The 23412-nt window shown below is 45.8% G+C and overlaps 1 protein-coding gene across 2 annotated transcripts in view; it reads right to left on the bottom strand.

The window, feature by feature from the left end:
• Window positions 1-18879, bottom strand: part of RAB6A (RAB6A, member RAS oncogene family) — a 57327-nt gene extending 38448 nt beyond the window's left edge. Inside the window, exon 1 of one of the 2 annotated variants that reach the window (XM_087720963.1) lies at window positions 18445-18879. In XM_087720963.1, coding sequence (XP_087577089.1) covers window positions 18445-18514 — 70 coding nt within the window. In that variant the 5' untranslated portion in view covers window positions 18515-18879. The remainder of the gene's footprint in view (window positions 1-18444) is intronic. The other variant, XM_087720962.1, reaches the window with a different exon arrangement.
• Window positions 18880-23412: the final 4533 nt, after the last annotated feature.

Genomic DNA, 23412 nt, shown 5'->3' with positions numbered 1-23412 from the left:
TAGGGCTCCAACTGGAAGCAGTTGCTGCAGCTAAGCAGCCACCAGGAGAAAGAGTTGCCAAAACAGTTCAGTTCAAATTGGATCTGACCGAGAAGGAGGCTCAGCAGAAGCACCTGAGGACTAGAAGCATGGGCTTTCCAAGCAGAGGGAAGGCCTGCGAGAGTGCAAGGCCAGGTACCAGCGCCTGGAAGCTCAGTGGGCTGAGAGGGTCGGCCAGTTCCAGGCCATGATGCAGTCCCACTGGAACAAGGCCTTCTGGCTCTTTGCCACCAGCGACGCTTCCCTCCAGCCTTCGCCCAAAGCCCCCCACCAGGACGCCAAAGCAGACCCCAAGTGGAAATTTCTGCCTCCCCTCCAACCCTCACAAAAAGACTCCGAAGGGAGAGACTCAATGCAGCAACACAAATGTTCATTGCATATATCCGACCCAGAGGGTGCAGTTTAAGGACCCCTAATTTAGTGCAATATAAAAAATGCAAATCATTTTTCTGCAGATCGCCAACATTTTCTCGCGGACCACCAGTTGGTGACTGCTGGACTAGAAAACTTCCATGGTCCCTTCCAACTCTGTTATTCTATTCTAAGACCTGGGCAGCGCACAACGTCCTCATCCCCCATAAACTTTCCGCCTGCCTATCTCTCAACAAGGCTTCCTAGATGCAGCTCCGTTCGAGGCACTGGCATCTTATTGACTGTGTCCTTGTCGGAAGAAAAGACGGGCAGGAGATCAGAGCGACCAAGGTCATGTGTGGCGCTGATTGTTCGGAGTTCACAGGCTCCTTTTGTCTCCAAAATGAAGCTCCACATCAGGCCAAAGAGGCAACCGCAAGGAAACAAGGCCATGGGAAGAATTAATTAAGTCCAGCCCGGCTTCGGCACTGGCTGAAGATTTAGAAACTAAGCTTGCTGACCTACATCTTGCTGGCAGTGCCAAAGACGACCAGGAATGCTTCGGGGATATTGCCCATTCATCTGCACTGAAGATGCCAGGGCATTCTCCTCGCAAGAAGCCTGATCGGTTCGATGAGTATGGTGAGAAGATACGGGCTTTAGCTGTTGAAGAGCATCGCCTTTGTTGTGTCCATCATCATCAGCCACCAAGAAAAATGCTTTTGCTAGTGATTGTAAGAACAGGGGTCTCCAACCTTTGCAACTTTAAGACTTGTGGACTTCAACTCCCAGAATTCCTCAGCCAGCTTTGCTCCAATTTCAGAAGAAGTGTCATGAACTCCATACAGCCTTTGTTGATCTCACGAAAGCTTTTGATACGGTCAACCCACCAAGTCCTGTCACATTGATTCAGATGGTACACCAGTTCCGTGAAGGCCTGAGCATGGTGGTAGATGGCAGAGAATTCTCGGAGGCTTTCCCAGTCACCAATAAGCAGCTTGCACCCATATCGTTCAGCATGATGCTTACTGTGATCCATTGAGGGATGCTTTTCAGGGCAGTGATCTGGAACCAGCCTGAAGTAAAGAGTAGATGGGAAACTCTTCCACCTGACGGGACTTCAAACTATTCTCCAAAGCAGGCTGTGGCTAAATAGTATTTAGATATTTTTTTTAATCCAAACAGCCAAGTATATTTTAATATTTAGTCCTTTCTTTCATTTATGTTCTGATATATTGAAATACTGTGTAAAGTCTTGTACTCCCAATTTGGTCTACAAGCAAATAATCGGCAAGCATTATACCAGAAGAATTTAAGAATTCATCATCAAGCCTTTATTTAATTTCAGATTTCTTGCCTTGGCAGGATGTTATCAGTAACCATGGAAATATTGAGCCTGCTTTCAAATTGACTTACATAACACGCCAGTTCCAAGTCCATGAAACTTAGCTAATCATTCACGATAAGATACATTAAAATGGGTGTTTCTCTCTCCCCCCCCCCCATTCCAGTAGAAAACTCTTTCGGGAGCATAGAAATCAGATTACATCTTAAGTAGTAGGCAAAATGGGTGAAAATCCAGGGAAAGAGAATGTTGGTGATGCTGGAAAACATGACGGGGATGATCTAAAATGAAATATTGAGAGAAGATATTATGCATCTTGGATCCTCCTATCAGGTCATCCTGTGGAAGACGGCAGAAGAACCTAGAAAGGCCTCGGGCGGCATAAACAAAGGGACAAAAAACACTTCGCTCATACAAAGACAAAAATCCCAGAATACATTTCAAAAGCCCAGAATACGACGCTTCTTTTCAAGCAATCAATTTGTGAATCCCTAGCTCAGCAGATCGATGTGAACGCATTGGTGGAAGGTAAGACAACCTGGAGCAGAAAACAGATTCCAGATATCGACGTCCATAGCATGACGACCATTGTGGTCATCAACCTGAATAAATAAGTAACAGCAACTGGAACGATTATAGAGAAGCATCCAGCTGGAAATGTTCTTAAGGGAACTTTTTATCAGTTTGCAGAGCTGGAAAGCCATAGATATTGCAAACTGAAATAAGTCAGGAGACTGAAGCATGCCTGGACCCAAAATCTTGTCCCCGGGAGTGGGACCGTCTGGGGTAAGGCGCCGCCCTGAACTGTCCCTTCTTTGGAGCAGTGGGAAGCACTTCCGCTTGTCCTTGACCAGGTAGGGATCCAGAGCTGCCCAAAAAAGGCATCTCCTGTGAAAGGAGCAGATGCCAGGCACCACTGGTGGCGTACATCCGCCTGCCACTGTTGCAGCCACAGCAACCTATGAGATGCAATGGCTGAAGCGATCTCCCTTTTTCGGTAGCGTCCGCCGAAAATTGGACGGCTTCCACCAGTTTGTTGATGCCTTGGTGCGCTCTGACCTCGGTGATGGGGATTCGTGGCTGCAGCTCCTGTAGCCAGAGTAAGGGAGTCCGGTTGAAGAAGGAGGCGGTGGTGGCTGCCTTCACCGCCCAGACAGCTGCTTGATGCCCCCTTTGGAGGGTGAGGTCTGCCTTCCTGTCCTCCAACTTCAGAGCCTCCTCTGGTTCCCCAGGCAGATTAGTGGGGGTATGCAGTGCCAATACTGGAGCATCGATGGAGGGCTGAGATAGCACCCCGGCCATGTCCTGGTCCACATTGAAGAAGGTCCTGTCTGTGGATGAGAGCGTGGGTCCCTCTGTGGGGGCTGCCCATTGGCGCTTGACCGACTCAAGAAAGGCCCTGGTGGTTGGCACCGTGTCGGTCTCAATGGCCTGCTCATCAAAGATGGTTTCTGCAGAGAACCCCTGGCGATAAGATGGTGCTTCTGCTGCTCTGTTTCCGAGCTTGGCAGCTGCCTTGGCCTTAAACAGGAGTGACTTATACAATGAGGGCTGGAACAACCTGGTGAAGGCCGGCTTAGGAGGGGGCATGCCTTCGTCTTCGGATAGTTTATCCTCCCTAACTTCCCTCTCCTCGCAATCCAGGTCCCTGTCCTCTTGTGATGAGGCTGAGGAACTAGAACTGTCTTCCCCCTGGGTTTCCAGGCCCTCTGGTATCCTAGGAGAGGATGCCACCTGAGGCTGCATTTTTGGCTGCTGAAATGCCACTGACATGCATTGCTGGAAGGCCTGCATCATTAGGTCTTGAAAATTGGGGACCCCTGTGGGGGGGTTGCTGGCTGGAACCCATGCCCACCTGTGAGCATGAACCCAGTGAAGCCGTATGTGGGGGGGGGGGAATTGCCACCCCTGAGGAAGACCCCAAAGACCCGATGTGTCAATAGGGATCCTTGCTTGCAATGTGGGTGCCTCCCCTGTGGCCCCGCCTGTTGCAGGGACTCCAGAGGCCTTCCCCTTCTATCCCAGGCCTGGGATGGACTTAAGGCCACTTGCCTTTTTGTAGAGCTGCTCCAGCTTCCTGTGCCTTCGCCTTTCATACTTAGAGGGTTTGGAAGGCTTGTGACCACCCTCTGCCTCCAGCTCCGCCCTGGGGGAAAGGTGCTTTTTCTTGTCTCTAACCTTTGTCATCCCCCCCCTTTCTGGGCAGCCTCTGGGGTGGTCACTAACCTGGGCTGATCCTCTGCCCCTCTGGTGGGGCTGCTGGCTGTCACTGCAGGTACTTGGCTCCTGCCGGTCTCCTCGTTGCTGCTGGGCGCCGCCATCTTGGAACACGTGGCTCCTCCCGGCTTCAAGATGGCACCTTTTAAATCTCTTCTTCTGGCGGCTTGTGCTCCAAGGAGCTGCTATGCGTCCGCCGCCGGTTTTTCCCCCTTCTGCCTCTTTCTGGTGCCGCTAGAGGTTTGGCTCTGCCCATGGACCCCCTCCCTGGGCTACGTGGACAATAGTGCAGGCTCCACGGCATTTGGGAAGCCACGGTTCGCTGCTCGACCTTGCGGGGAACAGCGGAGCACTCCTGTGCCCAGCAGAGTTTCCGCGGCGAGGCTCACCTTCTGGGCGGGGATCCAGCACCGCCCACGCTTGTTGGTGGCCTGATTCGCGCCTCGTGGCGCTTAAGAAGCCGCGGCTCGCCACTCGACCCTGTGGGGAGCGGCGGAGCGCTCCGGCACCACTGGAGCCTCCACAGCAGGGCTTGCCTTTGGAAGGCTTGTGCCCTTTGTCTCCTGCTTGCCCGGCAGATTTCCTTTTCTGAGTGATACTTGCCTCACTCAGAGGCCTGGGCAGTGTGCCGCCCCCAAGGGGGCTTTTGGCAAACCTTTTTGCAGCTCAGGGAGCTGTCCAGCTCGCTTGCGGCTGCTGCTGTAGGGAAAGGAAATATTCCTTTTCCTTTCTTTAAAATTCTTCCAAATTATCGGAGATCCAGGGTGGCAAACAGTCCAGTTGAGGGACTGAGTCGATAACGGGGCGATGCCTAGTAGACCAGGGGCGTATCCCAAGAGCTTATCTGACTCAGTCCAATCAACGAGAGGATATGGTCAACCCATCCTGGATACTCCTCCCCTCACTATGGAGAAACCGTCGTAAGTCACTTTTTTCAATGCCATTGTAACTTCGGAGTCACCAAACAAATGGTTGTAAGTCAAGGACTACCTGTATATTTTATGCTATAAGCAGCACAGAGTCACTTCGAAGCAAGATGGGGGGCAAAAAAATAAATATCAACTAAAGTAGCAGAATCACGACAAAGCCAATGGTCCCTTGTATCAAACACTAAGAAATGTACAAAGACTTCTTCTCTCCAGATCCCACTGGTCACCTGCAAGAGTAATGTAAACTAATGCAATTCTGAGCAATTTATCCAAAATAAAAAAATAAAACATTTTTTTGTTATCTGTCAATTTATTGTTTGATACTTAAGAGTTTATATGGGTGGCCTTAAAGTCTTTCAAATAATAAATATATTTGTTAAAAAAATACTATTTGTAAAGGAATAAGTTTAAGTCTTCTGGGCTTTTTAAAAGATTTAGCAGGATCTAGCAAATCGTAAAAGAAGAAACTCTGAGAGGTCCATGAATATGGGTCGTTTTGTGATGAGGTCAGCTCAAGGCAGCGTGACACACAGAAGCAAATAAAGAGGTCGACTTAGCTATTGCTTCACTGCCTGTGACCTAGCCGGTGGCACGATGACTCTACCAGCATGACCAAAGTCCAGGTGATGAAAGCAGCAAAATTCTTTGCAGTAATCCTTAAAGTACGAACTCTATTGATTTTTGTAGCGTCATTTTTAATAGCTACTAAAATAAAAATCAATTGTAAAAAAAAAAAACAGCTGAAAAATGCACATGAAATCTTTGGGGAATTGTCCTAAGAGAAAAAAAAGGACATTCCAAAATGATAAAGTGAAAGACTTATCGCTAAAAAAAAAATATCTCAGCAATGTCTCTAATCAAGAGGACTTTGAGAGAATGTCAGCATTTGTTGTTCAAATGCAGCCATGCTGGCACTATCATGATGAAACACTATGGTACGCAATGAGTTGGACAGCCTTAAATCTAGTTAATAAATAAAATTCTATCAGATGAACATTGAACTATAAAAAAAAACCTGGATAAGCCTGCAATCCAAAACTTAACAATAATAGAAATCAGAGCCCCACAAATAGCACAAACTAGACTGGCACTAATTAGGAGAATTAAGCAGAAACATCCATTTAGAAATTAATGTAGCTGTATAATAACTAAACTGAACTATCAAACAGCTTAGTCTCTTGCAGATCAGTATACAAGTTATCTGTGGCAAGTAAAGTCAAATTATTCATTGAGGCAATACTTGATAGCAATACAGGTAGTCCTTGACTTACCACGGTTCATTTAGTGTCTGTTCGAAGTTACAACGGCATTGAAAAAAATGACTTATGACCATTTTTCAACCACTGCAGCATCCCTGTGGTCATGTGATCATAATTTAGATGCTTGATAACTGATTCGTATTTATGACGGTGGCAGTGCCCCGGGGGTCATGCAATCACTTTCTGAATCTTCTGACAAGCAAAGACAATGGGGAAACCAGATTCACTTAACAACCATGTTGCTAATTTAACAATTGCAGAGTTTCACTTAACAAATGTGGCAAGAAATGTTGTAAAAAGGGGCAAAACTCACTTAATAAATGTCTTGCTAACAACAGACATTCTGGGCTCAACTTTGATTATAAGTTGAGGATTATCTGTATAAGCTTTCAATATGGAGCTATTAAAGCCAGAGTGTGTTTGTGTGTTTGTCTGAAAACATTCTTCTGTGCCTGCACTTACAGTATCCAAGACATCTAAAACACCAGAGCTATGATGCTCATTCAACTCTTCAAGATGCAACCCAAAACTCTGAGGAGATCCAGCCTCAAACCGCTTCCTCTGCGGGACATAGGTCAATCATTATCCTTCAAGGAAAAGGAGGAATCTCTTGTCAAGACCTCCATCTTTATGATTGCAAGATTCTATAAAGCCCATTAGCAGTCCAGCTACTTCTCCCAGGGGGGCCTGAACTGACTACAGGAGATATTACAGCTGCCTATATAAAGCTTCAATTAGCTTTAGGATGTGCTGATGCCATTAAACTCGAGTAGAATGAGAAAGCTGCTGAGACAATTTCTCTTGATTAACCTAACTGCAATAATCCTTCTCAGACACCATTCTGTATAACTGGAGCTGACCGAGATTTTACTTCTGGCTGCTTTTTTTTCCTTGAGGGACTGTACTCCACTTACCTAATTTGCTGGTTCAAACTTGACTGTTTTGAAAAAATTTGGGAAAAGTGCAGAGAAGAGCAACTAAGATGATTTAAAGGCCTGGAGACTAAGACGTGCAAAGGTTGCAGGATTTGGGTTTGGCTAGTCTACAGAAAAAAAAGGACTGGGGGACATGATAGTGGTGTTCCAATATTTAAGGGGCTGCCACAAAGAAGAGAGACTTATTTTCCAATGCACCAGAAGGCAACAATGGATGGAAACTAATCAGAGAAGCAACCTAGAATGACAGTTGGTCTTACCTGAACTGTTTTAGGAGGTTTTGCGGGATTAGCCAGGATTGGGTATTGTGATGTCTAATTGGCCTTGAGACAGAGCTAATTTGAAGCCACGCCTCTGTGCTCCTTGCCTCTGGTTCCCAGTTTCAACAAGTCAAGACCACTGCAAAACACCTGAAAACAAGTCATAAGGGAACACACCCTACCCCCCTGAACTCCCCCAACCCCTGGACCAACGCTAGGGCGGGAACCTGGCTAATCCTGCAAAACCTCCTAAAACAACCGTTCAGGTAAGACCAACTGCCATTTTCTGGAGGAATTTTGCAGGATTAGCCAGGATTGGGACATACCCAAGTTAACGTCCCGGGGGGGGGGGGGGGGGCACTACTGGTCCTGGGCCCCTCATGCGCTACCACCTGTTGTAACACCCTATGACCAAACGCGACATCAGCCGATGCAAACGTATCTAACCTGTAGTGCCTGATAAGAGGAGACGGGGACGCCCATGTAGCCGCCCTGCAAATCTCCACGATAGGCGCCTGTGTGGCCCAGGCCGCCGAGGTAGCCGCACTCCTGGTGGAGTGTGCTGTGATGCCCTGGGGCACCGGAAGGTGCTGGACCTCATAGGCCAATGCGATGGCCAGTTTGATCCACCTCCCTGTAGCCGAGGAGGACACCCTCTTCCCCAGGGAAGACGGATAAAAGGAAACAAAGAGTGCCTCAGACTTCCTGAGGTCCTCCGTGCGTCTCAGGTTAATGCGCAAGGCATGCCTGACATCCAGCCGGTGGGGTGCCAAAGGCGCTCCCTATCATGAGACGGGTCTGGACAAAAATCCGGTAATACCACCTGCTGAGACCTGTGGAAAAGGGAGTTAACCTTGGGAACAAAAGTCGGATCCAGTCGCAGGATGACCTGATTATTGTGGAATGTACAAAGATCCGACCTGGAGAACGACGCCACCAGTTCGGAGGTGACCACCACAAGGAACACTACCTTAAGGGTTATGAACTTCAGGTCAACCATCCTCAGAGGTTCGAATGGTGCTCCTGTCATTGCTTGGAGAACCGTGGTGGGGCTCCATGTCGGAAACCTGTGGACTACTGGGGGACGGAGATTCCCCACACCCTTAAAAAACTTAATTAACGGGACCTGGGAAAGTGGAAGGAGCCCCTCTCTCCAAATAATCGGGGAGAGGGCTGCCACCTGTCTCCTGAGGATGCCATGTGAGAGCCCCCTATCCAATCCATCTTGGAGGAACGTGCGGTACCGAAGCCTCGCGAGGATTCGCTCCCGAGACCCGGCACCACTCTGCAAAGACTTGCCAGGTGGAATCATAAATCCTAGTGGTAGAATCCTTGCATGAAGCCTCAATTGTGGAGATCACCCTCTGTGAAAGCTGGGCCACTTTTAAGCGCTCCTGCTCAATCTCCACACAGCTAGCTGCAGCCACTGTGGCTCGGGATGCACCAGGTTCCCCTGTCTGAGGTCCACATCCCTCCCTGGGATCCTCCACGGGTGTGACAAGGACAGGCACATTAGGTCCGCAAACCACGCCCGGCGCAGCCAATAGAGCGCCACTAAGATGAGCTCCGCTTTCTCTGATATCATTTTCCGAACTACCCCACGGAGAAGGGAAAGGGGAGGGAAGGCGTAGAGCAGGCCCTTTGGCCACGGAATCCGAAACACGTCGACTCCCTCCGTCTCCCAAGCCAGGAACCGAGAGAAGAACCGATCCACCTAAGCATTCTGCGGTGTGGCACACAGGTCCACCTCCGGATGGCCGAAACTGGAGATCGCCTGGAACAGTTTCGGAGAAAGGCTCCAACTGAGCCAGTCGGCTTGATGGTTGTTCATTCCTGTGATGTGCTCCACCCTGAGTGATCGAAGATGCCTCTTTGCCCAGGTGCCCCCGTCAGAGCATTCATCACCTTGTGCAAGTCCCAGGAGGGGTACCTATGTACCGTGGGTGGTTTGAGGTTGGACGCCCCCTTCAGGAATTGCTTGACCAAGGGTTGGTGAGTGAGAGTCTGGGCTCTGTCGCACAGAGGCACAGATGAGATGGCCGAGACTTGTCTCCTAATTGTGTTGGGAGCTAACCCCCTGTCCAGGCCTGCCTGGAGAAATTCCAGCAGTAACGGAACGGTGGCTCTCACCGGATCTTGTCCCTGGGAGTTACACCATGTGGAAAAGGCCTGCCCAGCTCATGCCGTAAATGCACTCCGTGGAGGGTCTTCGGGCGGCCTGGATAGTCTCTATTACCCTGGGGGAGAATCTTTCCTCCCTCAGGATGCTCCGCTAAATCACCAAGCAGTCAACTGGAGCCATTCGGGTTCCAGGTGCTCCAAAGACCCCTGGCTGAGGGAGATCCTTTCCTGGGGGATCCTCCAAGCTCTGCCCACCGAGAGCGATTGGAGATCTGCAAACCATGGCCGCGTGGGCCAGTGGGGGGCAATCAGCACCACCTCTGCCCCCTCTTTTGGAAGAATCAGGAACCAAAAGCAACCTGTGTTTCTTCGGCCAGACAGAGTTGAAACTGGGAACCAAAAGCAAGGAGCACAGATGTGTGGCTTCAAATTAACTCTGTCTCGAGGCCAATTGGACATCACAATACTCAATCCTGGCTGATCCTGCAAAATACCTCCGGAAAACTAAGGAGAAATTTCCTGATAGTGAGAACAATCGACCGGTGGAACAACTTGTCTTCAGAAGTTGTGGGTGCTCAGACACTGGAAACTTTTAAGAAACTGGACAGCCACTTGTCAAAAATGGTACATGGCCTCCTGCTTGAGCAGGGGGTTGGACTAGAAGACCTCCAAGGTCTCTTCCAGATCTATTCTGATTCACAATAGATCCTTCTCTTTCAACCGGGCACCACTAATTTCTTCAACTAGCGATACAACCTGCAACAGGTGTAGCGAGAAGGAGGTTCACACAACTACGGTGCAGTCCACATTTCAACAATGTGTATGGTCTTAGAAATTACACCATAGGAGTCAGGGAGGGGGGAAAAAGCAATTAGTCATCCCTCTCATTGCAAGAACGGATAATAATTCAGTGCTATTCTTCGGAACTGTTAGGCAGAAACACAGCTTTGGGGGGGCCCTCTGCACGAGCTCCTGAGTAAGCAATTTGTGCAATTAAAGTTTGGTGTTTATGGCCTTATCTACCTTGCATTCTTAAGGAATTTGACAGTTCCTGCCATAGATATGTCTAATATTATAACAGCAAATTTTATTTTGCATGTGGCAAGGCCTAGGGGGTGGAGTAAACTGCCACCAACTTATTATGTTTTAGGAACGAGGTAGAAACCTATAATTTTTCCTACACTTTCTAGAGATTTGGAGGTGCTTTTAGTTCTAATGTTACTTTTAGCGTTTTAATTCATGTTATTGTTATAAACCACACACAGCCAGCCATTGAAATAGACATAAAATGTATACATATATAAATAGGATTAAATATAGATTAAAATTCTGTATGTAACATGCAGTCTCCTAACTGCTACAATTTTATGTTCAGTTAGATCAGACAATATCTTTTTTGATCTATTATAATTCACTGCTGGTGGAACAATTAGTGGTTGCCTCAGCTAAAGATTGCTTATTTTTATTGCACCAATTCCAGAGTCTCAATTTCTGAAAATAGTTATAATTTCCAAAAATGTCATATTCATTCCAAAATTCTTAGCCTTTCTTTAACTCCAGCCAAAGGCTTCTTACTTTAATATAAAACTGTGAAACTTTGTACTATTCAATTTAATTAAATTTTGTGTGGACTATAAAAAGACACTAACTACTCAATAACTGGTTCACAGCATTCTGAACCAGTTCTAATTGGGAAAACTCCAATTTCTTGAAACTCAAGAAAAATTATGCCACATTACTCCCATAATGACCGCTGTGTTTATACAGCTCACAGAATAGACAAGCATTGAATTGAATTAAATTACTAAATACTTTTTTTTGGCCAAATGTGATTAGACACACAAGGAAGTTGTCTCCAGTGCAGAAGTTCTCACTCTATTAGTGTGTATAATATAAATGTGCATGAATAACATAATTAATGCATTGATCATTTTGATTAAAACATGTTAGATAACTTATGATCATGCTTAGGGTAGAGAGAATGTTCAACTTTGCTATTATATTTTATGGACCAAAATGGCCTTTGTTTTTCTCCAAATCAGTAGGGTTGAAAAGCTGAATATTATGCAATGTCCTTATGCTTCCAGAGAACTTCAGCAGAATACTGAGTGTTCTAGTTAACTAGAGCAGAATACCTTTTTAAGAAGTGGCCATTTGCTTGCTTACTCTATTCTCACTTTGAGATCTAAAACCGATAGACAAGAAGGTAATTTGATATGATTCTTCCAAGCTCATATCTTCTTGCTCTTTCATCAAATTAAGCCTGTTAACACCTAGTCCTTTAGCTTTTGTGTGTGTGTGTGTGTGTATGCGCGCGTGCACATACTCTCACAAACATATATTTCTCATTTCCCTCAGCAATTAAATCCACCACACACTGAAACACTACATTGAGTACATATGAATACTTAAACTTTCATTTAATAATTAGCCATCATAAATGTGAGTTAGTTGTCAGGAATCCGAATGTAAATCATATGGCCATGAGGATGCTGCTGCAATGATCATAAGTGTGGGGGGGAAGTCATAAGTCACTTTTTTCAATGCCGTTGTAAGTTTGAATGGTCACTAAGCGAACTGTTGTCAGTCAAGGACTACCTGTATACCAAAGGTCATCTAAAGTGTTAATAAAACTGTCTTACCCCAAAAAGGGAATGGACTCATTCAATTGCCTCAGAGGAGAGGACCACAACCACTGCAAGGAGATCTTGGCTAAAAATTAGGAGAAACGTACTGGTGACACTGGAACAGTTCGTGTTTTATAAACCAAAACATCATGGCAAAGTCTTAGAAATGCTGAAGTTTTACCCAGCATTACCAGTCTGGCATCATTCAGAAGCCTAGACTGAATAACCTCCATCTTCCCTTCCAGCTCTTTATGTAAAGACAATGAGAATTCTGGGGACTGTGAGTGTGAACCGTATCTAGTTTTAGGCCACCTTCCCTGATCTGATTTCTTCTGGAAGGCTCTGAAATTTTTCTGCCATGCTGGCCAATACATTTGGAGGGCGTTAGGCTAGGCAAGGCTACAATAGTTTATTCTTCTGCTGCTTCCAGATTCCATCTCAAACACAAAGTCGAACTGCATAATTACAAATCTTCAGTGGTGCAAACAAAAATGGGCACGGGAAAAACTCTGAAATATTTAGCAGCTACAAAGTGTATACAGCAAAGGGATGCTTTGGCCCCATGGCCACTTCACATGCTAAGCTGAATTACACCAGTGGTGAAATTGGATCAGTCAAGGACTACCTGTATACCAAAGGTCATCTAAAGTGTTAATAAAACTGTCTTACCCCAAAAAGGGAATGGACTCATTCAATTGCCTCAGAGGAGAGGACCACAGTGGCGCAGTGGTTAAAAGCAGCACTGCAGGCTACTGCTAGATCAGCAGGTCAGCGGTTCAAATCTCACCGGCTCAGGGTTGACTCAGCCTTCCATCCTTCCGAGGTGGGTAAAATGAGGACCCAGATTGTTGGGGGCAATATGCTGACTCTCTGTAAACCGCTTAGAGAGGCCTGAAAGGCCTATGAAGCGGTATATAAGTCTATTGCTATTGCTATTGGATCTGGATTTCAGAGACCTCAATTTCTTGTTGCAGAACCTGAAGAACTCGCAACATTTTAAATCCACAAAATGATTGTATGAAATAAACTTCATTCTATATTTATAGAAATAGACATGCCCCCAAATAAATGCAAACTTTTCCAATGATGTCTAAAGAATCTTTGCAAAATAATAGTTGAAGAACTGAAATCAGTCAGTCCAGGTTGAGTCCAAAAATGGCTATAAAGGTCAAACAAACTCACACTACAATTTGGAATAACATACCGAAGACCTATAAGAACCTATGGTATTTAGTCTTCAAACATATATAATTTACAGATATTGTTGTAAGAGCAAAATGAAAGACCGGGAGAACAAGGATTAAAGAAAGTTACAATGAATTATTTAATTCAGACAGAACTTCCCTTAAGAATTATGTTGGTTCAAAGACTGGAAACAGATCTGACTAAAAGCCACATTATTATTATTTTTCCATAGATCAGTTGCCATTTCCATTTCTAAATAGAATATATTTTTAAGCATACATAAACATAGAATCACTGCAGACTATCTAATCTCCGGTAGCACCCTTGTAAATCAATATTTACTCTTGTTAAAACTGGGGACCTGAACTTAAATTAAGACTCAGCAAGCATTAACAATTAACAGGAAGATTTATGTTGCCAGAATAAAAAGAGAGACCTGAAGTGCCATATTAAAGTAATTTCCTATAAGTTGTCAACTACTTCTAAAAACTCCAAATGTACCAACCTCTGCAACTGTAACACTCCATGCTATTAAACCTTGCAGTAAGACAGGCTGATTTTTTCCCAGCAAATATATTCAAAGTACATGCCTCAGGATCTTTCAATTTAGGTTGTATATTGTTTTCTCTCTACTCTGTTCATCCTTCTCTGAAGTAACAATTATAATTGTCTCTAGAGAAAAACACTGCTCTTTATAGTGCTGCCAGTGTGCTTCATAACTCTTGCAACAGTACTTTATAGAAAATATCCTGAGGGACAGTTATCATGGCTAATAGCTATATAAATCAAGTTTGAAAACCTGAACAATGAGAGTCCAAATACTAACTGATGGATGTAAGGGGGGGGGGGGGAAGGACCCTTGGCTGACATCCTGTTCTCAGCTTCTCAGGTACAGACATTAGACTCGAATTCCTCAACTTTCCTCCAAGAAAGCATATTATTGTCATCTCCCTCCCCCTCCCGAAAAAGAGCCCCTGGGAAATGAGGCTAAAAAAAGTCATTGTCTGAAGTCCATCTAACTAGCATTTAGTTTCTCAAGCACACAAACTCTCTCTATATACAAAATGGAACCATTAAGTCAACCCTAATCAGGTGACTTTCAAGACCATCAAGAAAACCACCAAGTACTGTATCCACTGTCCTGGAAAGGTGAAAGAAAAATATTAAAATGTAGATCCCTGTGCAAATGCCTAGGTTAGGGCTTTGATATCTGTGTACTGCAGTGAATAAATCTCTATTTGTAGCTTCATTCATCTCTGCAATAATGAAATGATTATTGCCGAGTCATATCCATAAGCCTTTGCTAAGTAAGACAATTCCTGAATGAAGAATCTTTAGAAACTATTTAAAGCTCAACAATAAAGGGATATTTTTTTTAACAAATCACCAAGGAAATGAATAATATTATGGTTTTCATTATTTCATTTGTAGCCTACTTTTCATCAGAAAAGATCATCAGTAGCCTACAAGGAGTCTATAAATAAAAGTTTGTGAGCTAGAGTCTAGACCAGGGATCTCCAACCTCAACAACTTTTAGCCTGGAGAACTTCAACTCCCAGAATTCCCTGGCCGGACTTTAAGTCCTCCAGGCTTAAAGTTGCCACGGTTGGAGACCTCTGGTCTAGAGAACAGTTCTTCTAAAGACAGGAAGCTCATTGGATGAACTTCAGGTAATGACTTTTTTTAGCTTCACTTCCCTGGGGCTTTTGTTTTTCAGGGGGGGAAAAGATTACACACAGTGTGCTTTCTTGGAGAAAATTTGGAGAATTCAAGCACAAATTAAACCAGTAACATATTCATAAACAATACTGCACATATGCAGCTCAACATTTACAGGAACCTGCCATGTGTATGGAGTAAGATATAAGTGACAGGAAAATTAAAGTAAGAAACCTGCACAATTCAATTCCCATTCACTTCAGAAAAATATGGGTTTCATGTGAAAATAATACTGTTTAATCTATCATAAAGATGCCTTAAATTTTATTTAGATCTGTGGTCTGTTTGCCACCAACATATCTGCTGTATCATATAAGCAATGGCATAAATATATCAGACAATAAATCCATTATTCCTAACTGATGGAAAATTATGATTCCTGAGTCAAATGGTAATCACTGGAAGTATTTATGAGTTGCTTTACGTGTGAGATTGGCAGCATATAAACTTAATAAATATATGAAGGTATTTTAAACAGATTTACCTTAGCATTTTTACTGATTCCATTCATATACCACCAGAATCATAAACACACCTTGCATATTAATGTAGCTGTTCATGATATCAAGCTATTAATCTACATTGGTTAGCTAGTATTTTTTTTAACTAGAAAGGTTAGGGAGAAATCATTCCATAAACAGATATTTTATGACTAAGTGGTTCTTCCCCCTGCAAAATAATGAAAGCAATAAGGAATTCTGGATTTTGATGGTGATGGAAGAATGGGAAAGTAGAGAAGATACAAGAAATATCCTGTAGTAAACGTTTAGATTATTACTACTTGAAGTGTTTTGTTTCTAAGACTCAATGCCTGTCTTTAAAGCAAACTGTCAACTTTTCATCTCACTCTGCATCCTATCGAAGCATCAAAACCGGGTATGAATCAGCAGTATTGTTTTACTTTGTAGCTATGTAAAATATTCTCTAATCATTTTTAGAAGCATGACATTAATAGAAATGTTCATTTTCGAAGAGTGATGGCAATTACATTCGAGCAGACCTGTCACAATGCTTTACCACAAAGACAATTCCAGTCATAGTTGAGAAAATCTATGGTATCTTTTCTTTCTTAATGAATCCTATCACTCTTCCACTGAAGGAACTGGGCCAAATCAGACAAACAGTAAATTACAGCCCTTACCAAAATATTATTTTAAAAGTCTCACTGTCAGCTCCTCTTCATTTACTTAACAAATTTGGTGATTGTAATTCTTTCAAAATATATATATATATATATAAGCCCTCCTTTCTAGTTTCCAACTCAATCAACACTATCAGGCACAAGTACACCATCACATGCTAATGGTTTGTTCCTTATTCTTTCATCAAATTGAAAATCTCAGCATAGAACTGAGTGTTGAGTATGTATTTATCCTAAAAGAACACTTTTATTTTTGTTACAGTGGGGATTCAAGCTAAATTCTTATAGTGAATTTAAAACTACTAAATTATCCCAGATTAAATTCAGCAAAAGGTTTCAAAGTTTGAGGATTTATCTCTTCCCTGCAAAAGAATTACAGAAAATCTTAAAATGCAGTTAATTGGGAAAACTATCACTCTATGGCCATGATAGTGAACCAGTGGCACTCAGTGGCCCCTCTGTGGACACATGTGCCATCGCCAGCTGCTCTTCTGGTTTCCGGCATGCACATGTGCACTGGCCAGCTTATCTTTGTGCATGCCGGAGAGCCAGAGACCCAAAGACCAGCTGGCTGGCACTCATGTGTGTAGCAGAAACCAAAAGACCAAGTGGCTGGCGCAGGCATGCACACTGGCCAGCTGGTCTTCCGAGTTTCCGGGATTCTAGCATGCACAAAAGTTTCGGTTTGGGCACTCGGTGCCGAAAAGGTTTGCCATCACTGCTCTATGGAGCTTTGATGCCGTTGTTAGTTGCAAAGTCATGTCCGACCCATCGCGACCTCATGGACGACGTTCCTCCAGGTCTTCCTGTCCTCTCCCATCCTCTGGAGTCCATTCAAGCTCAGGCCAACTGCTTCGGGGACTCCATCCAGCCACCTCCTTCTCTGTCGCCCCCTTCTTCTTCTGCCCTCAATCTTTTCCAGCATGAGGCTCTTCTAATGGAGCTAGTCAACAGATTTTTTTAAAAATCTATTAGAAAAATGTAGTATTCCCAGATCCGGGAAATAATACAATTCATCCCAAAGTCAGAAATAGCTAGAATTTCTGAAGCCCAGGCTTTCCAAATTAGCAACTGAACTATGACAGGGAAAAGGCAGCCAAAGGAAATGACAGTGTTGCTTTCCGTCTTTTGTGTTAGCTTCCAGTCTGATGCCACGGATGCACCAATAGAGAAAACCAAGACAGGCTCAGACATAACACAATACCGAAATCCCATTGCTTCAGCTTGGTTTACCGAATCAACCCAGGCAACTAGACGTGCAATTAGCATGCTAAGCTGGATTCACAAAACACTCTTTGCCAACAGCCATGTTTTGGCTTATTATGCAGCGGACAAGCCTCAGAATTGGAAATCAACACATCCATTGAGAAAGGATTAAATTGATCTGGATTAAAATCAGAGGGTGTTTTTCCCCCCCTCCCCATCCAAAGAATGATGGGCCAGCAGCAGGGAATGCCAGGCCATCCAGCGAGCCCTTGAATACAAATATATATATATATAAAAATATAACGAATGTGAATGCATTACAGTCGTTTTCCAGGTGGGGTTTTCTCTCCTGGGGTTTTAGGAGGAGGAAAAAGTGATCCAGTGAAAGCAAAGGTGGTTTATTACAGCGGGGATAAGAGGATTTTTTTAGGATGGGAGAAGGAGGAAGATCAGATCCGGACTCTTCCTCCCCCCCTCAATTAATAGTTCTAATTATTATTATTATTATTAATAATAATAATAATAGTAAGCTTATATCCTCCAACATTACCTTAACAGTTCCTAGGTCCTTGGTTAGGACTCGAACTGTTGAGCTACCAACCAGCCTCAAAGGCTGTGAATCTCACTAAAGATTAACCAAATAATATTAATAATAATATTAATATTAATAATAATGGCTTCTTTTGGCCCCACCCGGGCATCTGATTTTCCTTCCTGCCCCTCGTTTGTCAGAGGAAGAAATCAGAGCGCAAGAAAACAACAACCAGGAGGAAGAGGAGAGAAGTAGATGATGAGGAGAGAAGTAGATGATGATGAAGGTGAAGATGATGATGATAATAATAATAATAATAATAATAATAATAATAATAATAATGACAATGTTAATAGAAAGATCGAAGTCTCCTTGCCGAAGCTGGATGAAAGCCAGAACCGAAGCGAGGCGACCCCGGAGCAGCCCCCGCGCTCTTGCCCTTCAGCCCCCCCCCCACGCACCCCCTTCACCCCACCGCCGCCTTGCCCGCGCGGGGGCTCATGGGAGTTGTAGTCTCCGCGCTGAAGCCATCGCCGTCGTAAGGCCCGACTGGGGCGCTGGGCCGGCCCGCCACTCACCGCTTTGCTCGCCGAGAAAGACCAGCTTGAATTTCCGCAGCGGGTTGCCGAAATCCCCGCCCGCCGACATGATGGGGATGATGGTAATACACCGCTGCCGGAGGAAGAGGAGGAGCGGGAGGAGGAGAGAAGGAGCCGCCGCCGCCGGGTCTCCCCAGCTGACTCTCGGGCGGGGGGGGAAGAAGAGGAGGAGGAAGAGGAGGACGGGCAGCGCCGCCTCAGGCCTTCTCCTCAGGCGCCTGAGGGGGGTTAGGCCTTTCCCCTCACGGACCCGGCCCGACGCGCGGAGAGAGGGAGGGAGGAGCGGCCGGCGGTCGTGAGACGGCGGGAGTTCCTCCGGGCGAGACTGAGGGAAGCGGGAGCCGAGCCCAGCCTCGGCCACGACACCAGCTCGCCCGCGCCGCTGAGGCAATGCCGGCTCCGCCCGCCGCCCGCCTCTCCTCAGGCCAGGCCCCACCTCCCAGTCGGACCGCCCCGCCCACCTTTCCTCCCGCCGCCCAATCAGGAAGGGGGAGAAACCTCCTTGCCTCGCGCGGATTGGAGGGACGAGGGAAAGGGGTGGGTCCCGGCCGGCGCGAGCGCCCGTCGGTCACCCGCTTGGCTCCAACCGCCGGGAGAACTAGGAGGGTGACGCCAGCAGGAGTAGTGCGCAGGCGCCAAAAAGAGGTGGGGTGGAGAGAGAGAGACAGACAGACAGGGTGGGGGGGAGAGAGAGAGAGAGAAAGAGAAGCCTTTAGAAAAGAGAAGAGGGCGTGGTTTTGCGAGGTCTTGACGTCGCGTACCTGCGCGTCACACGGGCGGTAAGCATTGGTCGAAATGGCCCCCGGAGGCGGGTTTTGTGAAAATCGTTATCCGTTCCCATGGTTACTCGCCCCTCCTCTCCCTGCTCGGGTTTCAGGGACATTCTTAATGGGAAAGGCTTCTGCAACGTGGCGCCCCCGACTATTATTGTTCATAATAAATTTATACTGCGCCCGACTCGCTTTACACTAGGCAGCATTATAGCTTTCATTAATCCTCACCCTGACACGAAGGGAGTTGCAGTCCAAGAGTTATGAACTGCACCTTGGCTGAAGAAAGCAGAAAAATTGGAATATTATGTTATATTATATATTTTAGTATAATATAATATATTACATAATATTGCTATATTACAGTATATTATAATATATTGCTATATTATAATATATTGCTATATTATAGTATATTACTATATTATTTATTATATTATTCTATATTATTTATTTATTTATTTATTTATTTATTAGACTTCTATACCGCTTAATAGGGCTTTCAGCCCTCTCTAAGCGGTTTACAAATTTTTTAGCAAATTGAGTTAGCAACTTGCCCCCACAGTCTGGGTCCTCTATATTCTATATTATGCTACATTATACCATAAGGTAAAGGTTCCCCTCGCACATAAATGCTAGTCGTTCCCCACTCCAGGGGGCGCTGCTCATCTCCGTTTCAAAGCCGAAGAGCCAGCGCTGTCCGAAGACGTCTCCGTGGTCATGTGGCCGGCATGACTTAATGCCGAAGGCGCACAGAACACTGTTCCCTTCCCAGAAGCTGGGATGAGTCACGGGAGCTCACTCCATCATGTATAGGGGCCGGGGGGGGGGAGGCTTCATGGAGGCCTGCTAGGCTCAAAATAGGGCACAGGGGGGAGTCACATGCCTGTGCAGGGGAGCAGGGCACATTGCATTATAGGTGTGGGCATACACATACGCACGCACGCTTTTTCAGCACGCCAGGGCAAAAAGGCTAGACATCACTGGTTTAGGATCTCCTGCTCGAGAAAGGGGGTTGGACTAGAAGGCCTCCAAGGTGCCTTCCAACCCTGTTATTCTATGTTCTGTGTTGGAGGTTGCCATGACCACAAAGCTGGCGCAGTGGTTAAATGCAGCACTGCAGGCTACTTCAGCTGACTGCAGTTCTGCAGTTCTGCAGTTCGGCTGTTCAAATTTCACCGGCTCAGGGTTGACTCAGCCTTCCATCCTTCCGAGGTGGGTGAAATGAGGACCCGGATTGCGTGGCACGACAAAACCGCGCTCGACTAAGCCGCGCCCGATTAAACCGCGTCGCTGATGTCATCAACAGGGCGACAACAGCGAGCGCGGAGAAAGAAGTGCGCTTTAAATAGCTCTTTGAAAGCAAGCCGATTCAACTTAAGGTAAGGGTTAGGGTTAGGTTTAGGGTTAGGTTAAGGGTTAGGGTTAGGGTTAGGTTAAGGGTTAGGTTTAGGGTTAGGTTAAGGGTTAGGTTTAGGGTTAGGTTAAGGGTTAGGGTTAGGGTTAGGTTAAGGGTTAGGATTAGGTTTAGGGTTAGGTTAAGGGTTAGGTTAAGGGTTAGGTTAAGGGTTAGGTTTAGGGTTAGGTTTAGAATTAGGTTTAGGGGGGTTAGGTTTAGGTTTAGGGGTTAATTTTAGGTTTAGCGTTTACAGCGTGCTTCTGTCTCTGCGCTGTTGTCGCCCTGTTGATGACGTCAGCTACGCGGTTTCGTCGAGCGCGCTTTAGTCGAACGCCGTTTTGTGGTGGAACCCCCGGATTGTTGTTGGGGGCGATATGCTGACTCTGTAAACCGCTTAGAGAGGGCTGAAAGCCCTATGAAGCGGCATATAAGTCGAACCGCTATTGCTATTTGCTGCGAAATGGATTCGGCGTCCAAGAAACGGGGCCAACCTCGAATGGTCTTCAAAAGAAAGGCATCCAAATCAGTAAGGATTTTTTGTTTTTAAATTCATGGCACGGGACGTCGGTGTCTCCTCCCAAACAAACGAGAAAGCGGGGCTCATGAATGCCGGCCTCGCGGGGAGAACGCTTTCGCAATGGCCTTTTCTCGCTGGAACCCACGGATGAACGATCGAGAGATGGATGACGGCTGCCCAACGCCACCTGAGGCGCACAACCCCCCCCCCCCCCCGGCGGGTTGCTGTATGATTCCCACGCCTTTCAATCAAGTTTGCTGCAGAAGAAAACTCCCCGGTGGATTGAGCCCATTAGCAGAACTCATAGGTTGCTAAGCGCCTGCCTCCGAGAACATCAAAACGTCGCTACCTTGCAGGCCACACATATTGTTGTGTGATCTTTTTCTTTCTTTCCCCAAGCTCTGGTAAACGGATGGCACAGTCTTCATTCTATTCATAACACACAGACAGCTTCCTCCGCGTTGGGTGATTCATCTTAGTGTTTCAAGAGGGGGGGCCACAGCGGAGACCTGCCAATCAAACCTTACAACACGCAGCGTGATGGTTGAAATCTCCGGATATTTCAATTCTCGTTCCACCTGGCCCTAATATCTTATCTACCCCCAACCACACTGGTCTCTTGTTTCCTCCTTGTCACTAAGCATCCTCTGTCCTCTTGGAATTTCCTTTCTCTGCAATTCCTAGCGGCAATGAGAGAAAAGCGTCGTATTTCAAAGAACCGAACGTCGTTTTGATTTTTGTGGGTTTATCAGACTGTTTTTTAATCCCACCTTCGTGGCATTATAAATAGCTCAAGGCAGCAAGCATATTTAATGCGGTTCCACCACAAACCGCGCTCGACTAAACCGCGCAGGACGAAACCGCGTAGCTGACGTCATCAATGGGGCGACAACAGCGTGGAGACAGAAGCACGCTGTAAACGCTAAACCTAAAATTAACCCCTAAACCTAACCCCCCTAAACCTAACCCTAAACCTAACCCTAAACCTAACCCTTAAACTAACCCTAAACCTAACCCTTAACCTAACCCTAAACCTAATCCTAACCCTTAACCTAACCCTAACCCTAACCCTTAAACTAACCCTAAACCTAACCCTTAAACTAACCCTAAACCTAACCCTAAACCTAACCCTAAAATGAGGACCCAGATTGTTGGGGGCAATATGCTGACTCTCTGTAAACCGCTTAGAGAGGGCTGAAAGCCCTATGAAGCGGTATATAAGTCCACTGCTATTGCTAAACTAACCCTAAACCTAACCCTAAACCTAACCCTTAAACTAACCCTAAACCTAACCCTTAACCTAACCCTAAACCTAATCCTAACCCTTAACCTAACCCTAAACCTAAACCTAAACCTAATCCTAACCCTTAACCTAACCCTAAACCTAACCCTAACCCTTAACCTAACCCTAACCCTTAACCTAACCCTAAACCTAACCGTAACCCTTAACCTAACCCTAAACCTAACCCTAACCCTTAACCTAACCCTTAACCCTAACCCTTAACCTAACCCTAACCCTAACCCTAACCCTAACCCTAACCCTAACCCTAAACCTAACCCTTACCTTAACTTGAATTGGCTTGCTTTCAAAGCGCTATTTAAAGCGCCCTTCTTTCTCCGCGCTCGCTGTTGTCGCCCTGTTGATGACGTCAGCGACGCAGTTTAATCAGGCGTGGCTTAGTCGAGCGCGGTTTTGTCGTGCCACGATTTAATGCTCCTTTGTCATCCTATTTTCCACACAACAACAAATCCTGTGTGTTGGGCTGAAAGAGAGGGACTGGCCCAAAGTCACCCAGTCAGTTTTCATACCTAAGGCAGGACTAGAACTCACCATCTCCCGGTGGTTGGCCCAAAGTCTCCAGAACCTGTTAGAACATGCTGAATTTCACCCCTGATTAGATGCCTGGAAGCTAAAACATGCAGTGAACGGTTGCAGGAACTGGACATGGCTAGTCTAGTGAAGAGAAGGACCAGGGGAGACAGGAAAGCAGCTTTCCAGGGGCTGCCACAGAAAGGGGGGGGGGGTCGAGCTATTTTCCAAAGCCCCCGAAGGCCAGAGAAGGAATAATGGATGGAAACTGACCAAGGAGAGATTCAACCTGGAAAGAAGGATAAATTTTCTGACAATGAAAACAATCAACCCACGGAATAGAAGTTGCCTTCAGAAGTTGTGGGAGCTTCATCCCTGGAAGCTTTCAAGAAGAGACTGGACTGCCATCCGTCAGAAATGATGTAGGGTCTCCTGTTTGGGCGGTGAGGGT

This window comes from Thamnophis sirtalis, unplaced genomic scaffold (assembly GCF_051295495.1).
Source record: "Thamnophis sirtalis isolate CommonGarterSnake01/CBP01778 unplaced genomic scaffold, rThaSir2_p1.2 scaffold_8, whole genome shotgun sequence".
NCBI lineage: Eukaryota > Metazoa > Chordata > Lepidosauria > Squamata > Natricidae > Thamnophis > Thamnophis sirtalis.
The sequence above is the reverse complement of the archived record's forward strand: the minus strand, read 5'-3'. Positions and strand labels throughout refer to the sequence as shown.